Here is a 20,138-nt window from a genome sequence, read left to right as displayed (position 1 = left end):
AGCATAAAGTAGAGACAGGCAGCATAAAGTAGAGACAGGCAGCATAAAGAAGAGACAGGCAGCATAAAGAAGAGACAGGCAGCATAAAGTAGAGACAGGCAGCATAAAGTAGAGACAGGCAGCATAAAGAAGAGACAGGCAGCATAAAGTAGAGACAGGCAGCATAAAGTAGAGACAGGCAGCATAAAGAAGAGACAGGCAGCATAAAGAAGAGACAGGCAGCATAAAGTAGAGACAGGCAGCATAAAGTAGAGACAGGCAGCATAAAGAAGAGACAGGCAGCATAAAGAAGAGACAGGCAGCATAAAGAAGAGACAGGCAGCATAAAGTAGAGACAGGCAGCATAAAGAAGAGACAGGCAGCATAAAGTAGAGACAGGCAGCATAAAGAAGAGACAGGCAGCATAAAGAAGAGACAGGCAGCATAAAGTAGAGACAGGCAGCATAAAGAAGAGACAGGCAGCATAAAGAAGAGACAGGCGGCATAAAGTAGAGACAGGCAGCATAAAGAAGAGACAGGTGATTTCAGCGCTCTGTCATTTATAAGTTAATAGTAAACGGTTGCTGAGAACCAACATCACAATCACAGCAGACTGGACCTGGAAGAGTCACGGCCACCTGAGAAGAGTCCTGGTTATTCATGAATTCCTGCTCTCCTGCCCACCTGCTGATGTCCGACAGTCTAATACCTAGTTTTCTCCCTTTCTCTCTAGGAGAGAACTGACAATCATCAGCAGATGGGCGAGAGAGCAGGAGATTATGAATAACCAGGACTCTTCTCAGGAAGATTGGACTCTTTTCAAGGCCTGTGCCGCTGCAATGATTATGATGCTGGTTCTCAGCAACCAATTACTTTTAGCTCATGAGTGACACACCGCTGAAATCAGCATTTCTGTCACTCTTATATGCTGCCCTCAGTGAGACAGATGACAGGTTCCCTTTAAGGCTCTATTACACTGGACGATATTTGAGCCGATAATCACTAATGATCATCTTGCAGTGTAATACTGCCGTAGATTACCCGATGACGCTCGATGACGCAAACGCTCGTTCATCCGGCAAGTCAGATTTTTAAGCATGCTTGAAAATCTGCGCTTGCCAGCGGCAGATCATGGTGTCTCATTACGATCTGCAAACCACTAGACAGTAAGGCCCCTTTCACACGAGCAAGTTTTTTTTCACGCATCTTTTCTGCCTTGGGTGAAAATCACAGTATTTTTTTCACGCAGCCCTGGCCCCATAGAAGTAAATGGGGCTTCAGTTAAAAAACGCATGGTACCCTGATGAAACCTGGCTGCAGTCCAGATGTGATGCTTTTTTCACTGATGGTTGCTAAGAGATGTTGTTTGTAAACCTTCAGTTTTATTATCACGCGCGTGAAAAACACATCAAAACACATTGCATCGGCACGGAAAAAAAATTAACAACTGAACGCAATCGCAGACAAAACTTGCTTGCAAAATGGTGCGAGTTTCAGTGAACGCATCCGGAGCCAATCCGTATCGTTCGTGTGGAAGAGGTCTAAAGGAAGTTGCGATGGCATATCGATCGCTCCTCCCCATGTAATAGCAGCAGTCTCCTCCACTTGCTAACAAGCGATTGCCGAGAGTGAACGCTTCCCTTTCCGACAATTGCTTGCTGGTTTGCCTGTCTAATACAAGCTTTAGGGTCCTTTACTAGGCCAGGATTTTTTGCCACTACAATATAGGGCGGGGGGAACAGCATTTTCATTACAATACTTACACAGCAACACATCCATCCAAGCCATTGGGCTGAGCTGTGGTACAAGACCCAGTCACACATACTGTATATGAACTTTATACACATTGATCAGGTTATAGGGGTTGTCCCGTAAAAAATATTCTACATTTTTCAAACCAGCACCTGGATCTGAATACTTTTGAAAGTGCATATAAATAAAAAATGTTATATAGCCACTAAGTCATTCACTGAAATCTATCTGTATAGCGCCACCTGCTGTTTGCTCTTTTTCTAAATTCTTTGTCCTGCTCACTGAGATCCAAGCACATACTTGGTTCCATCCTTCAACTGCCACCAACTGCAGCAGAAAGGACACACTCCCTGAGCTGCCAGCGTGAAATAAAGCTAGCAAAGCAATTGAAGATCTCTGGATCCATGTGAGGTACATGACTGGTTCTCGCTTTGTTAGAAAGAGATTGCCATGTACTATACGATGTCTGATTTTCATTATATACATTAATCATGGGATAATTTATTTAAAGGGGTTCTCCGGAAATGAAGAAAATTTAAATACTTAAATTTTATTTTAATATAAATATATTCTCAAATACCAATTTTTATTTATAATGGCTCGTGTTCAGGGCCGATTTTAGACAAGGTGTGGCCCTGGGGAAAAATGAAATATTGGACCAGAAGTCTGACAGGACAGCGGTTGCAACCACAGCAGCTGATTGCAGAATGCCACCTTATCTCTCTTTAGCCTTTCCACTGTAAGCTGCTGACCCTGCAGCCTCTTTGGGTATGTTCACGTAGAGTAGTTTCTGTGATTAAAAAAACCTAATGCAGAATCTGCATCAGTTTTATTTTTGGTGTGTTTTTTTCTGATATATTTTAGAACACACTTTTTGATGCAGTATGGAGGATCTGTGGATGACACACAGGTATGGAGGATCTGTGGATGACACACAGGTATGGAGGATCTGTGGATGACACACAGGTATGGAGGATCTGTGGATGACACACAGGTATGGAGGATCTGTGGATGACACACAGGTATGGAGGATCTGTGAATGACACACAGGTATGGAGGATCTGTGAATGACACACAGGTATGGAGGATCTGTGGATGACACACAGGTATGGAGGATCTGTGAATGACACACAGGTATGGAGGATCTGTGAATGACACACAGGTATGGAGGATCTGTGGATGACACACAGGTATGGAGGATCTGTGGATGACACACAGGTATGGAGGATCTGTGAATGACACACAGGTATGGAGGATCTGTGAATGACACACAGGTATGGAGGATCTGTGAATGACACACAGGTATGGAGGATCTGTGAATGACACACAGGTATGGAGGATCTGTGGATGACACACAGGTATGGAGGATCTGTGGATGACACACAGGTATGGAGGATCTGTGGATGACACACAGGTATGGAGGATCTGTGGATGACACACAGGTATGGAGGATCTGTGGATGACACACAGGTATGGAGGATCTGTGAATGACACACAGGTATGGAGGATCTGTGAATGACACACAGGTATGGAGGATCTGTGAATGACACACAGGTATGGAGGATCTGTGAATGACACACAGGTATGGAGGATCTGTGAATGACACACAGGTATGGAGGATCTGTGGATGACACACAGGTATGGAGGATCTGTGGATGACACACAGGTATGGAGGATCTGTGGATGACACACAGGTATGGAGGATCTGTGGATGACACACAGGTATGGAGGATCTGTGGATGACACACAGGTATGGAGGATCTGTGAATGACACACAGGTATGGAGGATCTGTGGATGACACACAGGTATGGAGGATCTGTGGATGTCACACAGGTATGGAGGATCTGTGAATGACACACAGGTATGGAGGATCTGTGGATGACACACAGGTATGGAGGATCTGTGGATGACACACAGGTATGGAGGATCTGTGGATGACACACTGTTATGGGGGGGTCTGTGGATGACACACTGTTATGGGGGATGTGTGGATGACACACTGTTATGGGGGACCTGTAGATGACATTGTTATGGGGGAATCTGTGGATGACACACTGTTATGGGGGACCTGTGGATGACATTGTTATGGAGGGGGTCTGTGGATGACACACTGTTATGGGGGATCTGTGGATGACACACTGTTATGGGGGACCTGTAGATGACATTGTTATGGGGGATCTGTGGATGACACACTGTTATGGGGGACCTGTGGATGACATTGTTATGGGGGGGGGGGGTCTGTGGATGACACACTGTTATGGGGATCTGGCAGTGATACGGCCACAATGTGTGACATAGCTTTGCAGATTCCTTTATTAGCAGCCCTGGTCTGCTCCCCTGCTAATCTGGACCTCAGATTCTTAATCTATACTCCATCGCCTCCCTTCCCCAATTAACAATGAAGACCACCTAAACAGTGCCTGTCACGAACTATGGATCCGATCGCTCCGGATCCCACAGCTGTGACGTAGTGGTCTGTGACGGAGTCTGCGCACACACAGAGACCTCACGTGACCGGGGTATTACCATCCGGCTAACACCCCCCACTACACTTCGGTAACTGCCACCACGTGGGTTCCCGGTCCACGAGCCGACTATCCGGGTCATTCACTGTCACACAGATCAGTGGATGAACCGGATATCACTTACTGACCAACCGCAGTCAATCACCCCCAGCTACAATTCCTAAATGCAATTTAACTAACTACCTGGTAAAGTCTCTTCAAAGGCAAGGTACGTTGTTCAGCAGCTTAGAATATGGAAGACTTGGCTATTTAGATTTTATAATCTTTAATAAGCGGTAAAAAGCAGTGCATACAAGTCTAATGAAAATGACTATAAATCTACAGAATAATAATAACAATATAAATAATCACGACAGTTCAAATGAAAGGGAAAAAGATGAAAGAATACTTAGTTTCTCTGGAGGGTTTCAGATGGTCGTTCATATGTCCTTTTTGAATCCTTGCAAACCCCTTTTCAGTATATATCAGGGGAGACCCTCAAAGTTCTTCTGATACAGGGATATGCCGTCAATGTCCAATTAAGTGTCTGGTGATGTTCCATGGGTCTCACTCCTCTGTCCTTGTGCATGGATTTTTATGAACTTTCCCATGGGCAGGAGACTTACTCCTGTCAGCCAATGGCAGCAGAGTGACTGTGAAGCTTAGGGATTGGCCCCCAAGTGTTTTATGACCCCATCAAAGTTCAGTTCCTACAATGAGGATTATACTTAAGCCCGTATCTCCTTGATACATCGGCATATTTTTATACAGAATACATATTTGCGATCCTTATTTATTTACCTACAGAATGAGACCACACACGGTAATGCTGGGACCTGTAGTTCTTCTACCACCCATAGGTCAGCTACAGATTCACATCCTCTAGTCATATTTGATACCCAATTAACCACAATACTCTGTAGAGCCTGGATCTGGTGTCAGAAAGGGCATAAGTTGATTCATAAATGAAATATGAAAGTGGACTGGTTTTATGCCCAGAGCTAATTAAGGGCTATTAGCTCTCCTCAAACCAGACCTGGAAATTAATGACGTCACGCTCCAGCCAGGCTTGACAGCGAGCTGATCTTATCTTACCGGACAGGATGAGCTGGGCCTGGTATAGCCTTTATGACCTTTTTTAGCTGATCTCAAAGAGTAGTGGTAATAAAAGTGTCCATCTATATCATAGGCGACCCAGGCTTCAGGAAGATGAGAGTTCACAGTTTTTTTACATATGCCAGAAGCATATAAGATGGCTACCCAGAGGAGATATGTATGTATGCCGGCACAGTGCCGTCTTCAATTGTTTAGCTAGAGCCCTCTATGGCCCAGACAGCCATGCGGTAATTGAACGCAGCATGGCCACGTCACAAGCACCACAATCCACGTCACAAGCACGCCATTTGCTAGCTCATACAGGAGTCACAGGGAGCACACACAGGGGGCACAAGAGCTCACACACAGCTCACAGAGGGGACACACACCGGGAGCAGAGGAGACACAGGAGGCGCACAAAGGGGGCGCAGGGAACACACACAACTCACACAGGGAGCTCCCACTGGAAGCACAAAGGGCACAGGGAGCGCACACAGGGGGCACAGGGCGCTCACAGAGGGGGCACAGGGCGCTCACAGAGGGGGCACAGGGCGCTCACAGAGGGGGCACAGGGCGCTCACAGAGGGGGCACAGGGCGCTCACAGAGAAGGCACAGGGCGCTCACAAAGAAGGCACAGGGCGCTCACAGAGCAAACTCACAGATCAGTGACCATCAGTACTTGAGGGCAGTGCCGGGCTGTTAGAATGAGAGTGTGACCCCAGCAGCCCTGCACTCTCCTCCACAGACACTGCTGCATGCTTTCTACTGAATGGACTTACTAGGTGCTTTTCTAAGGCAGGGTCCTGGGTGCCTGGGGGTATGATACACCAGAAGGCCAAGTCATCCCAATCTTGCAGCCTGGAGCAAGTGCAGGCAAATGATGGGAAAGGGACTATGTTAGCTCTGCCCACACAGAACATCCGATGTCTGTGGCAGCAGGATTCTGATACTGTGCAGTCACCGAGGTCTGGTGAGACGGGGAAACTGAGCGGGGTGGACAGCAGCTGACTGCTGCAGCATATTAGGGTGCCCCCCCCCCCCCCCCCAACACCAGTCCTGCTCGTGTTGTCTGAGAATCAATCATCAGGGGAAACAAAATGGCCGCTGTCCCATTAGTTCACACAAAACCTGTCCTGATCACACATGAGGACAAGTTACTTTACAACACTGAGGTAAAGAGCTGCCTCCTCCTCCTCCTCTCTACTTGTCAGGGATTATGATCCTGAATACAGATGATAAGAACTTTAGCTGAATCTCTGTAGAAATGGAGTTCATGAGGAGACATGAAGTACAGAGAGGACGGACAGGACAGACTGTGGTAATGGAGACTGTAAACAAGTGCTGCTGCTCATTAGCCAAACCTCACCCTCCTCTCAGGTCTCCTCATCATCTCCACTCCCACAGAGATTCACCTGTATTCAGGATCATGACTCCTAACAAACAGAGCAGAGAGGAGGATGAGGCAGCACTATGGCTCATTGTGGTAAAGTAACTTGTCCTCCTGTGTGATTAGGACAGGTTTTGTATGTACTGATAGGATGGCGGCCCTTTTATTTCTCCTAATGATTGCTCCCTAGACAAAACAAGCCATTCTAAGTAATGTAAGAAGGTACAAGGAATCATCGTGGATGATAGGTACGTGTCACAGAGGTTCCTGGCCTCAGTGGAGTAAGAGACGGTTTTTATGTGTCAGCAGCAGTTGCTGTTTGACACCTTAATAGTTAGTATGGCTGTATAGCTGATCTTGGACGGCTCTTACTGGTAGTAGTCAAAGTGCTGGGTGGGTGACCACTCCCCATGTTCCAGGCCGGCTTTGGCCAGGCCTAAAAACCAGCCAGCACTGCCAGGTGAGGGGGATTACCTCAGTCTGACAGTGGAGCTCAGGAGCTGTGTGTGCTGGGATCTGAGGCTTGTGCCGTGCTGGAGGGCTGAGACCCGTCTGTAAGGGAAATGGGGCCCCTAAAAGGCTGCTATGGACTGCTGGAGGCAGAACTGCCAAACAAGGTGATTTTTTGCTATGTGGACTTTCCATTGTGTGTAAACTAACACCAAGACTGCAAAGTAAAGTTTGGTTTTTGCTTTATGTGTGAATAAACACGGAAGTTTGATTTAAGAACTGGTAATTTGGCTCTGTACTGCGTCCGCACACCCTGTCTACCAGAGCGAATCCTCACGGTAATGAAAGATATTTGGGAATATATTTATTATAAAATACTATTTAAGTATTTTCATTTTTTTAATTCCTGGAGTCTCCCTGAGCTGAAATCCAACAGTCCAATCCTTATCTCTCACAACATCTACAGTCGGGGGACAGTTAGGAGGTAGCCATACACATTAGATCGTCAATTATTCCGGTCAAAATTGTCAGGTATGACAAGCTTAAGAATGACCAATGCCCCAGGCAAGGATGCTGTCAAGTCACATAATATGAGATACATTGCTAATTGAGGAAAGTAAGAATAAAAACCTGTAAGTGGAGTAAAAGGTAATAAGGTAATAAATTTGTCTGCAGCTTCAGTATTAGTTTCAATGTTGGATGATACATATTTGTCCTATAAAAATATAGCAAGAAATTGCAGTGACTAGAAATCTGAGATTATAAATTTAATGCATTTTGACCACCTGCTTGAACCTATTATGGACAAATAGTGGCCTTTTGAATTTGCAATGTCCCAATCTCATCTCCATCTTATGACAACCCTCTTCTTACATTAATAACCTGTTGATCAGTGGTGGTCCCATCTCTGGGCCCCCCATCATTGCCCATGAAGGAGGGCTCCTCAGTTTTTGTTCTCAGCTGGAGGGCACAATAAGCAAAGTTAATACATGGCACTTACTAATGTATTGTGATTGTCCATATTGCCTTCTTTGCTGTCTTGATTCATTTTTTCATCACGTTATGAACCGCTCCGCAGAGCAGATACGAGGTGGCCGGGATGGGAGTTGCTGCGCATGCGTGCCTAGGCACACTCCCACGGCCCCACCCACCACGCTGCCCAAATCCCCTGAAGAAGCCGGTTATCTGGTGAAACATGTTGGGGGGCAGATTTAGCTTTTAAATAAGCGATCTTCTCCACTGTCAGTTAGTTAGCAGTAGTCCGGCCGGCCTACTTATCAAAGCTAGAGAAGTTTAGCAGTGTGATACGGTATTCAAACCGTGAATGTTATGTACGCAGTGTGCACCACCAAAGGGATATCAGAGGTCAGCTAACATATGGTATCATCCATGTGTTGTATTAGAAGTGGGAAGAGTGAGTTCAGCTCCCACAACTTAGCCTAGATGAAGGTGTCACTGCAAGCGACATGAAGGCAGCTAACTGCCTATAAGTGACAGGGGTGAGAGATAGTGCACGTGCTCTCCCTCCTGACTCACTGAGCATCATTTGACCACGCAGTGGAGTGTTTACTGTATTTCTAATCTTTTTCTATTATTTGGTTCATCAAGTAAAATTAAATAAAGGCATAAAGCACGTATTTTAACCCAAATAATAATAAAAGTATTAAATTTTCACCTGGGACAAGACAGGTTCAACGCCTGTATAGGCATCTGTAAATAAACCACCAGAGAAGCCGACGCTTTTTACTATAGTTTGCAAGCAACGACCACCGCTGCTTGACGGCGGGGTGGTCTTAACCCCTGGATACGAGCAGTGTATAAAATAAAAAATGAATTAAACAGACAAAGGAAGCAACATGAACAATCACAATACATTAGTAAGTGCCTTGTATTAACTTTCTCTACATGATAAATGCCATTTGCTGAAGCGAGACAACCCCTTTAACGAGCAAATGTTTCCGATGTCATCATACTCATGACTGATCACTTACTTTTTTCTCCTTTCATACTCTTGAAGCCTCTTCTTGTGCACGATAAACTTTGTAACATCTCCTCCTTTGGCTAGCACAGCTTCTTTCTCCAGCGTCTCTTGTCTTTTAGCCAGCACAGCCTGCGCTTTGTTCCTAGACTCAGCCACACGCAGGTTTTCCTGTAAAATGTAGAACACATGATTAATGCAGAAGAAGACAAGGCACAGCTAAAAAAAACAACTATTTGTAGTATTATAACACTGCATGCTCAGTTTAAAATCAGTATTAGGCCTCATGCACACGGCCGTTGTTTTGGTCCGCATCCGAGCCGCCGTTTTAGTGGCTCGGATGCGGACCCATTCACTTCAATGAGGCCGCAAAAGATGCGGACAGCACTCTGTGTGTTGTCCGCATCCGTTGCTCCTGTCCTTTTCTTGTCCGCGCTTTGCGGACAAGAATAGGCATTTACACTGAATGCTGTCCGTTCCGTTCCGAACGTGCACGGACGCCATCCGTGTTTTGCGGATCCGTGATTTGCGGACCGCAAAACACACCACGGTCGTGTGCATGAGGCCTTAACTTTATAAATATAATTCAGTGAAGGTCTCAGAAATATTATGGGGTCTTTGAGACAAGAATTTAGGGGGTCACTTAGGGAAAACCTTGCAATTGCTTGGAAACATTTGATTGGAATCAAAAACTCAATGCCAAAACTTTGGCTTCACTGGCTGCTTCCTCTTCCGTCGTCTTTCACAAGTTCTTTTTATTCTCCGGTATATTTGCCTTCTTACACCTTATATGTTCCATCAATATTTCATCATGTTTACTCTCCCCTTTACATGCAACGAGGAAGCGTTCCTTCCTGGCAATCACCTGCTCGTCAGTAAAGGAGACCTCTACATTTACATGCAGCAATCTCCTCCACAGTATGGGGAGGAGCAATCGCTAATGCCATCTCTCTTCCCCATACAGTTGTTTGCCGGCAGCAGAGCATGTTTACACAGCACCATCTGCGGCCGGCAAACAATGATTTTTGTGTCTATTATGAGTTTTTCTCTTGTTCATCGGGTAATCGTTGGCACTTTAACACCGCCAGATAATCGGTCCAGATAATCACTGGACCGTGTGAAAGGCCCATTAAAGGGGTTGTGTCAGGAAAAAATATTTATTTTATGCACTTATATAGCGCTGCTATACTCCACAGCGCTTTACAAACATTAGTATTAAGCTGTCCCCAATGGGGCTCAAAATCTACATTTTTCTCTACATTTTTCAGACCAGCACCTGGTTCTGAACATTTTTGTAATTGCATGTAACTAAAAATTTTGTATAGCTACTGAGCTATTCAATAAAATGTATCTGTATAGCGCCACCTGCTGTTTGTTCTTTTCCTTATTTCTTGTCTTCTTCAGTGAGGGGGTCGCACACGCTCAGTTTAAATCTTCAACTTCCACAAGCCCTATATTCTGTAAGGAGCTGTGTAGGTTACAGGGAAAGAACAACAGCAAAAAGGGGCATTCCCCCTGAGCTGCCAGCTTCCAATAAATCTAGTACTACAACGGGAGTAATGAATCAGAATTCAGAATGTATACTTGTTTTCTTCTATTACTGGACAATGCATTGTGTGCAATTAAACGGCAGTGAGACAGTGCTGTCCCATCTTGTCAGATACCAACCAGCAACCACAGATTCTTACTTGTATGCAGGATATGCATGGAATATACATGAAGCGGTATCATGTCTGCACTCCACCTGTTCAAGAGTTGTGTGTGGTACTGCAGCTCAGCCCTATTCGCGTCAATGGAATTGAGCTGTAATCCCAGAAACAAGTCATGGACCGCTGCGGAGATTCTGGACAAAAACAGGTACATTTTCATAATTGTGTACGACCCCTTTAAGTATTTGCAAAGTGCTTTACTGCTCATAGGGATGCTGTATAACGTCATTAAAGATCCGTCAAAGGCACTTTTGCTGCATGACCGTTGCCAGGCGGAAAATTGAATTAACCATCTGTAATTTTTATTTAGTATTGCTGCTTTAGCCCCTGATGACTCAGAGCAGGAACAAAGCAGTGATGAAACACATGGGGCATTGTAGGAGGTAGACGGATAGCCCAAATGGAGAAAGTCAGGCACCTCGGTTCATCTTTCTGCAGCTTCAACTCTATTTTTTTTTTTTCTTTCTCATTTCAGGCTGTTAAAGAAAGTGGAAAACCTAACCTATGCAGTATAGAGTAAAAGAGGCTTGTGATAGTATCTACTGAAGTACTGAGATCTGGCATAGAGTCATGTGTGAAGACACGTATTGGGCTCGGTCATACGTCACACCCAAAATTCAGTTTATGTTTCATGTCTTAAAGAGAAAGTTGTTTTTTTAAATAAAATTCTATAAAAGTTCCATATTGTTTGATATTTGATACACCCCCAATTGATAATCTTCAGTGAATTATACGTTTGGTTACGTTTTCAGGGGGGGGGGCGGTATAGACAAAAGTCATTTTTAATCAAAACTATTTGCCAAATTTTGTGAGGTGCATTGGAGCATTTCGGTACTGTACATAGCCTTTGCAAAATCCGATAAACTGCTTTATCTGATTAACATAGTAACACATGCATCTAGGTAAAGCCTCATTCACACATCAGTGTTCCACGGTCTGACATGGAGAACACGGACAGCACACGTCCCCAATGTGTGTATTCAGACATCAGTGTTTCAGCACGGTCCGTAGGTCTGTGTTTTTAGCACGGATGCATGCTCTATTTTGTCCGTGTTCACGGATCCATCAAGCCCATTATAGCCTATGGGTCAGTGAAAACCAAGGATGCCATCCGTGTTGCATCCGTGTTTCACGGCTCATTAGGAAGAGAAAATTATTTTTTCAGCTGTGCAGTGTCAGTGAAACACGGATGGCACACAGACAGCAAAAAACGGACACTCGGACCCCAACACGGATCCTTCACGGACAGCTTCACGGATGCATCACTTACCAGCTTCTCACAGATTTGAGCGCAGACATGTGAATGAGGCTTAAATCTATTATACTGCAAAATTGATTCATGAGGTGAAATGAAATTTCCCTCATTTTATGGCAAAGAAAATACTCTGGACTCCAAATCTGGCAATTAGAATAACTCCCTGGATTAACAACCCTCCTCCAGAAATCTAGTAGCGAAAATCTTTTATATTATTAAACTCTAGAAATGCAGCCCCCTCTTGAACTCTTTCACAACCTCCTCTGGAGGGGGCTCCATGATCTCACTGCTCTTACAGAAAGTAACATCCTTGCAGCCACTATTATACCACGGATGTGATAATACACACTCATCCAGACTGGAGCCTACTAGCCCAAAAGACTATCATACCCGGTTTGAAGAGATGTTGTTCTTCAGAGAGAGTACAGCTTGCATCCTCTTCTCCATGTCTTCTCTGCTTTTCCGCTCTTTTTCAGCCTCAATCACATGAACCCTGGTGTTTCCAAAAACATTAATCAATCATAGACTCTCATGGATACAGCTACAGTTCATACAAGTCCCTTATACGATAAATGCTCCTAGTTATGGGTCTAAAAACACCTTCTGAACTATTGTAGGGTACTTTGTTAAGGTATTGGTGGGTGGGGTGAGGATCGGGACTCAGCTTTCCCTTATGGGGAAGCTGGGGGACCTGATCCTTGCACTGGAGACTTTATCTCTCCTCTCTTACATGAGAGGAGGGAGAACGTTTACTGCCAGCAGCTCTGCTGCCGGCATTTTCGGTGATCGCCATGATACACTGTATCACGGCGATCACATGATCAGAGTCCGCTTGTCATGGTCTCTGATCACTTCTCCCAGCTACCTCTGGTAGCTGCGGGCAGGGAGCACCTGTGCTTTTTTATAGAGCTAGCTTGGGCTTAAGTGCCGCCGTAAAAAGGCAGCGCTCCAATCCAAGGCCCTTTAGTGACCGCCGTAAAAACACCTATGGGTGGTCACTAAGGGGTTTAAGGGATCGTCCAGGAATTTGATATTGATGGCCTATCCTCAGGGTAGACCATCAACATCAGATTGGCGGCACACCCTGTACCCTCACCGATCAGCTGTTACAGAGAAGATCCAATGCCGAAACTACACAGCTTCATCCATTGTGCAGTGCATGAGCTGGTACCTGCAACTCTACTCCCATTCACTTCAATAGGAGCAGCACTGCAATTACTAGCTCAGTCCACTACACAACATATGAAGGTGTGTAGTTTCAGATTCAATGCTACAAGGTAATATCAGATCGGTGGGGGTAGAGGTATCAGACCCTCCATAGATCTGATGTTGATGGTCTATCGTAAGGATGGACCATCAATATGAAAATCCAGGACAACTACTACAAGGCATACAAGTGTAATATATTGGGATAATTATTCTGGAAGATCCTACATCAGGGATCAGCAACCTCCAATACGCCAGCTGTTCTAAAACTACAACTCCCCGAATTCTACTTTCGCTTCTACGGGAGTTACAATAACAGCCAAGTACAGTTGTGTTCAAAATAATAGCAGTGTGTTTACAAAAGTGAATAAAGCTCAAAATCCTTCTAATAGCTTTTATTTCCATACGCACAAATGCATTGGGAACACTACATATTCTATTCCAAATCAAAACATGAAGAAAAATATATAAAATTTGTGTTGTTCCTCAATTTTTTTTAAAGAAAAGTGAATATTAGACTCTTCCAAAAAAAAAATAGCAGTGTTTGTATTTTTCTTTACAAACTCAAACATTCACTATATAAACTGAAAAATCTTTGAAGATTTTGCTTTCCTTTGAATCACTTAACTAATATTTAGTTGTATAACCCCTGTTTCTGAGAACTGCTGAACATCTGTGTTGCATGGAGTCAACCAACATATGGCACCTGTGAACAGGTTTTCCAGCCCAGGATGATTGGACTACATTCCACAGTCCTTCTGTATTTCCTGGTTTTGCACCAGAAACTGCACCCTACAAGTTTTCTATTGGATTAGGATCCGGGGATTGGGCTGGCCACTCCATAACGTCAATCTTGTCTGGAACCAAGATGTTGCACGTTTTCTGGTCGTTGTCTTGTTGGAACACCCATTTCAAGGGCAATTCCTCTTCAGCATAAGGCAGCATGACCTCTTCAAGTATTCTGATGTATTCCAACTGATCCATGATGCTTGGTATGCGATAAATAGGCCCAACACTGTAGTATGAGGAACATCCCCATATCATGATGCTTGTGCCACCATGCTTCACTGTCTTCACAGTGTACTGTGGCTTGAATTCAGTGTTTGGGGGTCGTCTGACAAACTGTCTCCGGCCACTAGACCCAAAAAGAACAATCTTACTTTCATCAGTCAACAAAATGTCTCTTTAGGCCAGTCAATGTGCTCTTTGACAAATTGTAACCTCTTCAGCACATGTCTTTTTTCAACAGTGGGACTTTGTGGGGGCTTCTTGCAGATAGCTTGGCTTCACATAGGCATCTTCTAATTGTAACAGTACTCACAGGTAACTTTAGACCTTCTTTGATCTTCCTGGAGCTGATTGTTGGCTGAGTCCTTGCCATTTTGGCTATTCTTCTATCCATTCGAATGGTAGTTTTTCGCTTTCTTCCACGTCTTTCAGGTTTTGGTTGCCATTTAAAAGCATTTGTGATCATTTTAGCTGAGAAGCCTATCATTTTCTGCGCTTCATTAAATGTTTTCCCCTCTCCAATCAACTTTTTAATCAAGGTACTCTGTTCTTCTGAACAATGTCTGGAACAACCCACTTTCCTCAGAATTTCAGAGATAAATGCACTGTAACCAGCATGTACAACATTTGCTGCCTTCCTTCCTTAAATAAGGGCAATAATTGCCACCTGTTTTTCAAAGAATGAATTACCTCACTCATTGAACTCCACACTGCTATTAATTCCACACTGCTTTCAATTAGTAATTCAATTACACAGAATCAGCAGCATGCAAATCATGACTGTTGGGTCTGTTGGATTTCTATTACTCTACTACACCTGCTACTAAATTATTTGCCATGTAGAAATATAATTTCTACCAAAAAAAGTGATTGATCAGGTTAGTGATGTCTGACTGCCATTATTTTGAACACAACAGTAAGTGTGCATGCTGGGAGCTGGAGTGCCGAAGGTTGCTGATTCCTGTCTAACATGATATCATATTAGCAACCATGGGAATTTCCATAATAACCAGTCCCGTCTTACAGACCACAGAGAAAAATGTTGCTCTGATAAATGTTCTGACCACTGGTACAAATCTCAGAAGCAATCAGTTTGACAAGAGATAAAATACTTTGTTGCCCTGAGGAGGGAGTAATCTATCTCTATATTACAAGTAGTTACAGGAAACCCCCACCGTGCCATAGTTTCCTTGAGAAACTGAACAGCTTTTTCATGATTCTTCTGAGCCTCCTCCACAGCTTTACGATATTGCTGTTCCCGTTCCTTTAACTGCTTAATCTCTTGCCTGAAATCCAAAAAATAAACGTAGTCATTAATTTGTTCCTATGGGACAGACTGTAACAAGGCTGTAAAGAATGGACATGTTTTAGTCAAATATTTTATATCTTATACAAACACAATTATTAGGAAAGTGAGTATTTTGACTATATCATCATTTTAAGCATATTTTCCAACTCCAAGCTGTATAAACATGAATATTTACTGGATTGAAGCATACCAGGTGATATGTATTTGTGTAATGAAGGAGGATGTGGCCTAAGAAGATCAAGACCCTATGTCAAAAATTGTTAACAGTCCTTGAGAGGGATTCAGCACTCTTGAAATTGCTAAGATATTGGGGCGTGATTACAGGACCATCAAACATTTTGTTGCAAATAGTCAACTCGGTCGCAAGAAATGGGTTGAGGAAAAAAAAAAGATACAAATACTGGCAAAGATTTCAGAAGAATCAAATGTGAAGCGACTAGGACAGTGTTTCCCAACCAGTGTGCCTCCAGCTGTTGCAAAACTACAACTCCCAGCATGCACGCACAGCCAAGGCTGTCCAGGCATGCTGGGAGTTGTAGTTTTGCAACAGCTGGAGGCACACTGGTTGGGAAACACTGGACTAGGAGACCATCATCCTCCAGTGCTGTCATACTGCAGAACTGCAACCTCCCTGGAGTGTCCAGAAGTACAAGGTGTTCAGGGCTCAGAGACATGGCCAAGGTAAGAAAACCTGAAACCCGACCAGCACTGAATAAGACTCAAGCTGAAAAGTCGAGACTGGGCCAAGAAATATATAAAGACAGATAGGTTTTATGAACTGATGAGATGAGAGTGACTCTTTACAGACCAGATGGATAGTCCCATGCCCGGATCAGTAACTGGCACAGAGCTCCACTTCGACCCAGACGCCTGCAAGGTGGAGGTGGGCTACTGCTATGGGCTGGTATTATCAAAGATGAGCTAGTTGGACTTTTTCGTGTTGAAGATGGACTCAAAATCACCTCTCAAACCTACTGCCAGTTTTTAGAAGACACTTTCTTCAAGCAGTGGTATAGGAAAAAGTCTGCATCTTTCAAGAAAACCATGATTTTTATGCAGGACATCGAAGTACTCTATTGCATGGCTAACAAGTAAAGGCCTTAAAGATGAAAGAATAATGACATGGCCTCCGTCCTGACCTAAGTCCTATTGAGAACTTGTGGGACCTTCTTAAATGGGAGATTTACTGTGAAAGAGAACAGTCCACCTCTGGACAGTGTATCGGACAATGTGGTTGTTGCTGCACAAAAAGTAGATTAAAGGGGTTCAGCAGTTTGTTTAAACTGATGATCTATCCTCTGGATAGATCATCAGCATCTGATCAGCGGGGGTCCGACACCAGGGACCCATGCCGATCAGCTGTTTGAGAAGGCAGTCGTGCTCCAGGAGCGCCGAGGCCTTCTCACTGTTTACTGCAGACCCAGTGACGTCACAACTAGTATCAACTGGCCTGGGCTAAATGAACAGAGCTTAGGCGCGCCCAGGCCAGTGATACTAGTCGTGACGTCACTGGGCCTGCGGTAAACAGTGAGAAGGCCGTGGCACTGCTGGAGCGCTGCTGCCTTCTCAAACAGCTGATCAACGGGGGTCCCGGATGTCGGACAACCGCCAATCAGACGCTGATGATCTATCCAGAGGATAGATCATCAATTTAAACAAACTACAGAACCCCTTTAAGCAACTGACAGACCCCATGGATGATGGCTTATGACTGTTACTGAAAAGAAGAGAGCTATATTGCTTACTGATTTTATTTTTATTTTTTAAATGTCAGAAATGTTTATTTGTAAACTTGTTTTTTATTCTCACTTGAACAGATGACAAGAAACAAGTGAGATGGGAAGATTTCCTTTTTCATTTACCGTATATACTCGAGTATAAGACAAGTTTTTTGGCACATATTTTTGTGCTCAAAAAGCCCCCTCGTCTAATACTCGAGTCTAGGTCTTGATTGCGAAAATTCGCAAAAAATAAAATAAAATAAAAATCGCATTCAAATTTTTCACATAAAAATTCGCATGAACTTGTATTTTCCCAAAAATCGATTATTCGCTTTAGTTGGTTTTTGTACTGTTAAAGTTATTGTTGATACCATATTGGTTTTCTTTGAAATAAATATTCAAAAACCTTTAACCTACTGATGCCTCAATTAATGTAATTTTATTGGTACGGTATCTATTTTTATTTTTGAAATTTACCAGTAGCTGCTGCATTTCCCACCCTAGTCTTATACTCGAGTCAATAATTTTTCCCATTTTTTGGGGGTAAAATTAGGGGCCTCGGCTTATATTCGGGTCGGCTTATACTCGAGTATATACGGTAATTACATAATAATTCTGCACACACAGATATATTCTCCTTACTTTTACTTTCCTCAGTATTCAGGTTTGTGGTTTGCTAACCTTTTGGACTGACCGATAGCACTGTACTTGTTCAATAATTAAATTAATCCTCGCACACATTGCATTCATACACACTGTTCAGTCAAAACTAAAAATTCAGATTAGGCTTAGGGTTTGTTTGCATTTCATTTTTACATTGGGTCTAGAATACATGCCAGGAAAAATTTCAATGGACAATCTGAAAATATCCATGGGCTTCCATGTGCCATGTGTAAGCCAAAGGAGTAAGGCTAGGTTCACATCTGCGGCGTAAATTCTATGCCGACACAGCCTGCCAGATCCGGTACTGCAGAGATCGGGTAGCCTTCCGGTAAAAAATGCGGAGAGTCAGCTGGACATACACGTTGCAGGTGTAAAACTAGCCTAACCTTTTGGCATATACTGGTCCAGTATACGTTGGCATATACTGGTCCACTATACTGTACGTTGGCATATATTTTTTCTTAGCGTAGGAAAGCCTTGCCTGCTACCCTTTTTTGTTTTATACAGTGGAACACAATAAAATCTGTATATTGTGTGGTATACATTCTTCTACCATGTGACTCAATGGGTTATGTCTGAGGTATAGATCGTGGAATACACCAGAAGTATATTTCCAATGGAAAACAAAAATTTAATGGGCACACTTCCTTAGTGGTATTAACAAATTAGAAGTGAAGTTATGATATTTTCGTTTCTGCAATAACAGCTTGGCTGGCAGATAACCTGATGCATGGTTAACCTCTGTGGTATGGGAGTGCCAGAAAGAAGTATTAAACCCCAGCACTTCTAAGGTCTAGTTCAATAAACTTAGCTAAACTTTGGGGGAGGAATTCATTATTCCCCCTATGCCTGTTTTTGGCATAGAAAACTCACTGGTCGATGGGATTTCTGACTTTTCAAGTCACAATTGGCATTTTACGCCACCCTCACCAATTTTACGTAAATTGTCTGTCCAGATCACGGAGGTTGACATACATCCTCAGTTTCATCCTTCAACTGACACCAGCTGCAGCAGAAAGGAATTGCCCCATGAGAAAGTGCACGCCCCCTGAGTTGCCAGCATGAAATAAATCTAGCAAAGCAATTGCAGCAATGAACCGACAGATCTCTGGAGCCATGGGAGGTACAGGGCTGGTTCTACGTTTTTAGAAAGACGCTGTCATGCACTATATGAAGTCTGATTTCCATGTTTTTAGATTACTCATGGGATGACCCATTTAATGCCCTATATAATGTATTGAGAAACTGTAAAAAAAAATATATAGGATAAAAAATGCATTGATCACTGGGTTTCAGTTTTACGGTGTGCTAACTGTATTCTATAGGGCAGTATGACCCTTTTTAAATAAAAAGAAAGTCCAGGGTGTAATAGGAGCAGCAAGATGGAAACCCAGGGGGCTTCCACTAGGCTGCCAACAGTTTGGCGCTTGTTGTGGGGTTGGAGAGATTGGGGACAATGGGAACTCCCTTCCTCTAAGAGCTCATGCACAGCAACGTGTTTTGGTTCCGCATCCGAGCCGCATTTTTTGCTGTCCTCATCCGTTGCTTCGTTCTGTGGCCCCGCAAAAAAAACAAAAAAAACATGTCCTATTCTTGTCCATTTTGCAGACAAGAATAGGCATTTCTATAATGGGCTGCCCGTTGTATTGGTTCCGCATCCGAGCCGCATTTTTTGCTATCCTCATCCATTGCTCCGTTCCGTGGCCCCGCAAAAAAAAAAAATAAAATAGGACATTTCCAATTCTTGTCCGTTTTGCGGACAAGAATAGGCATTTCTATAATGGTCTGCCCGTTGTTTTCTGCAAATAGTAGTACTGAGCAGCAGCCTAGTGGCGGTGGTCACCCAGACAGTGGCGGTGGTCACCCAGACAGTGGTGGTGGTTACTAGGAGGGAGACAAGACCCTCTCTGTCTTGATTGATGCCCAGCATGACACAGCTAATGCTGACTTCACATAAGCAGGGCATCATTTAAAGCTAGGAGAGCAACAGCAAGGGCACCGTGTCTAGTCACAGCTCCAGCACTGCTCAGATGACTATCGAGCGGCACACAGTGATTTTAGAACTTCTTTTTCTCCCTCCAAGTGAAACCACTGACGTCAACATGGCCATGTCTACAAAG

General features: G+C 43.8%; 1 protein-coding gene across 1 annotated transcript in view; it reads right to left on the bottom strand.

Moving 5' to 3' along the window:
- Positions 1–20,138, bottom strand: part of CFAP74 (cilia and flagella associated protein 74) — a 202,839-nt gene that overhangs the window by 155,399 nt on the left and 27,302 nt on the right. The window contains exons 8-10 of the mRNA XM_044281876.1: positions 15,501–15,611; positions 12,502–12,604; positions 9,161–9,318 (exon numbers count right to left, since the gene is read on the bottom strand). Coding sequence (XP_044137811.1) covers positions 9,161–9,318; positions 12,502–12,604; positions 15,501–15,611 — 372 coding nt within the window. The remainder of the gene's footprint in view (positions 1–9,160; positions 9,319–12,501; positions 12,605–15,500; positions 15,612–20,138) is intronic.

This window comes from Bufo gargarizans, chromosome 2, assembly GCF_014858855.1.
Source record: "Bufo gargarizans isolate SCDJY-AF-19 chromosome 2, ASM1485885v1, whole genome shotgun sequence".
Lineage (NCBI taxonomy): Eukaryota > Metazoa > Chordata > Amphibia > Anura > Bufonidae > Bufo > Bufo gargarizans.
The sequence above is the reverse complement of the archived record's forward strand: the minus strand, read 5'-3'. Positions and strand labels throughout refer to the sequence as shown.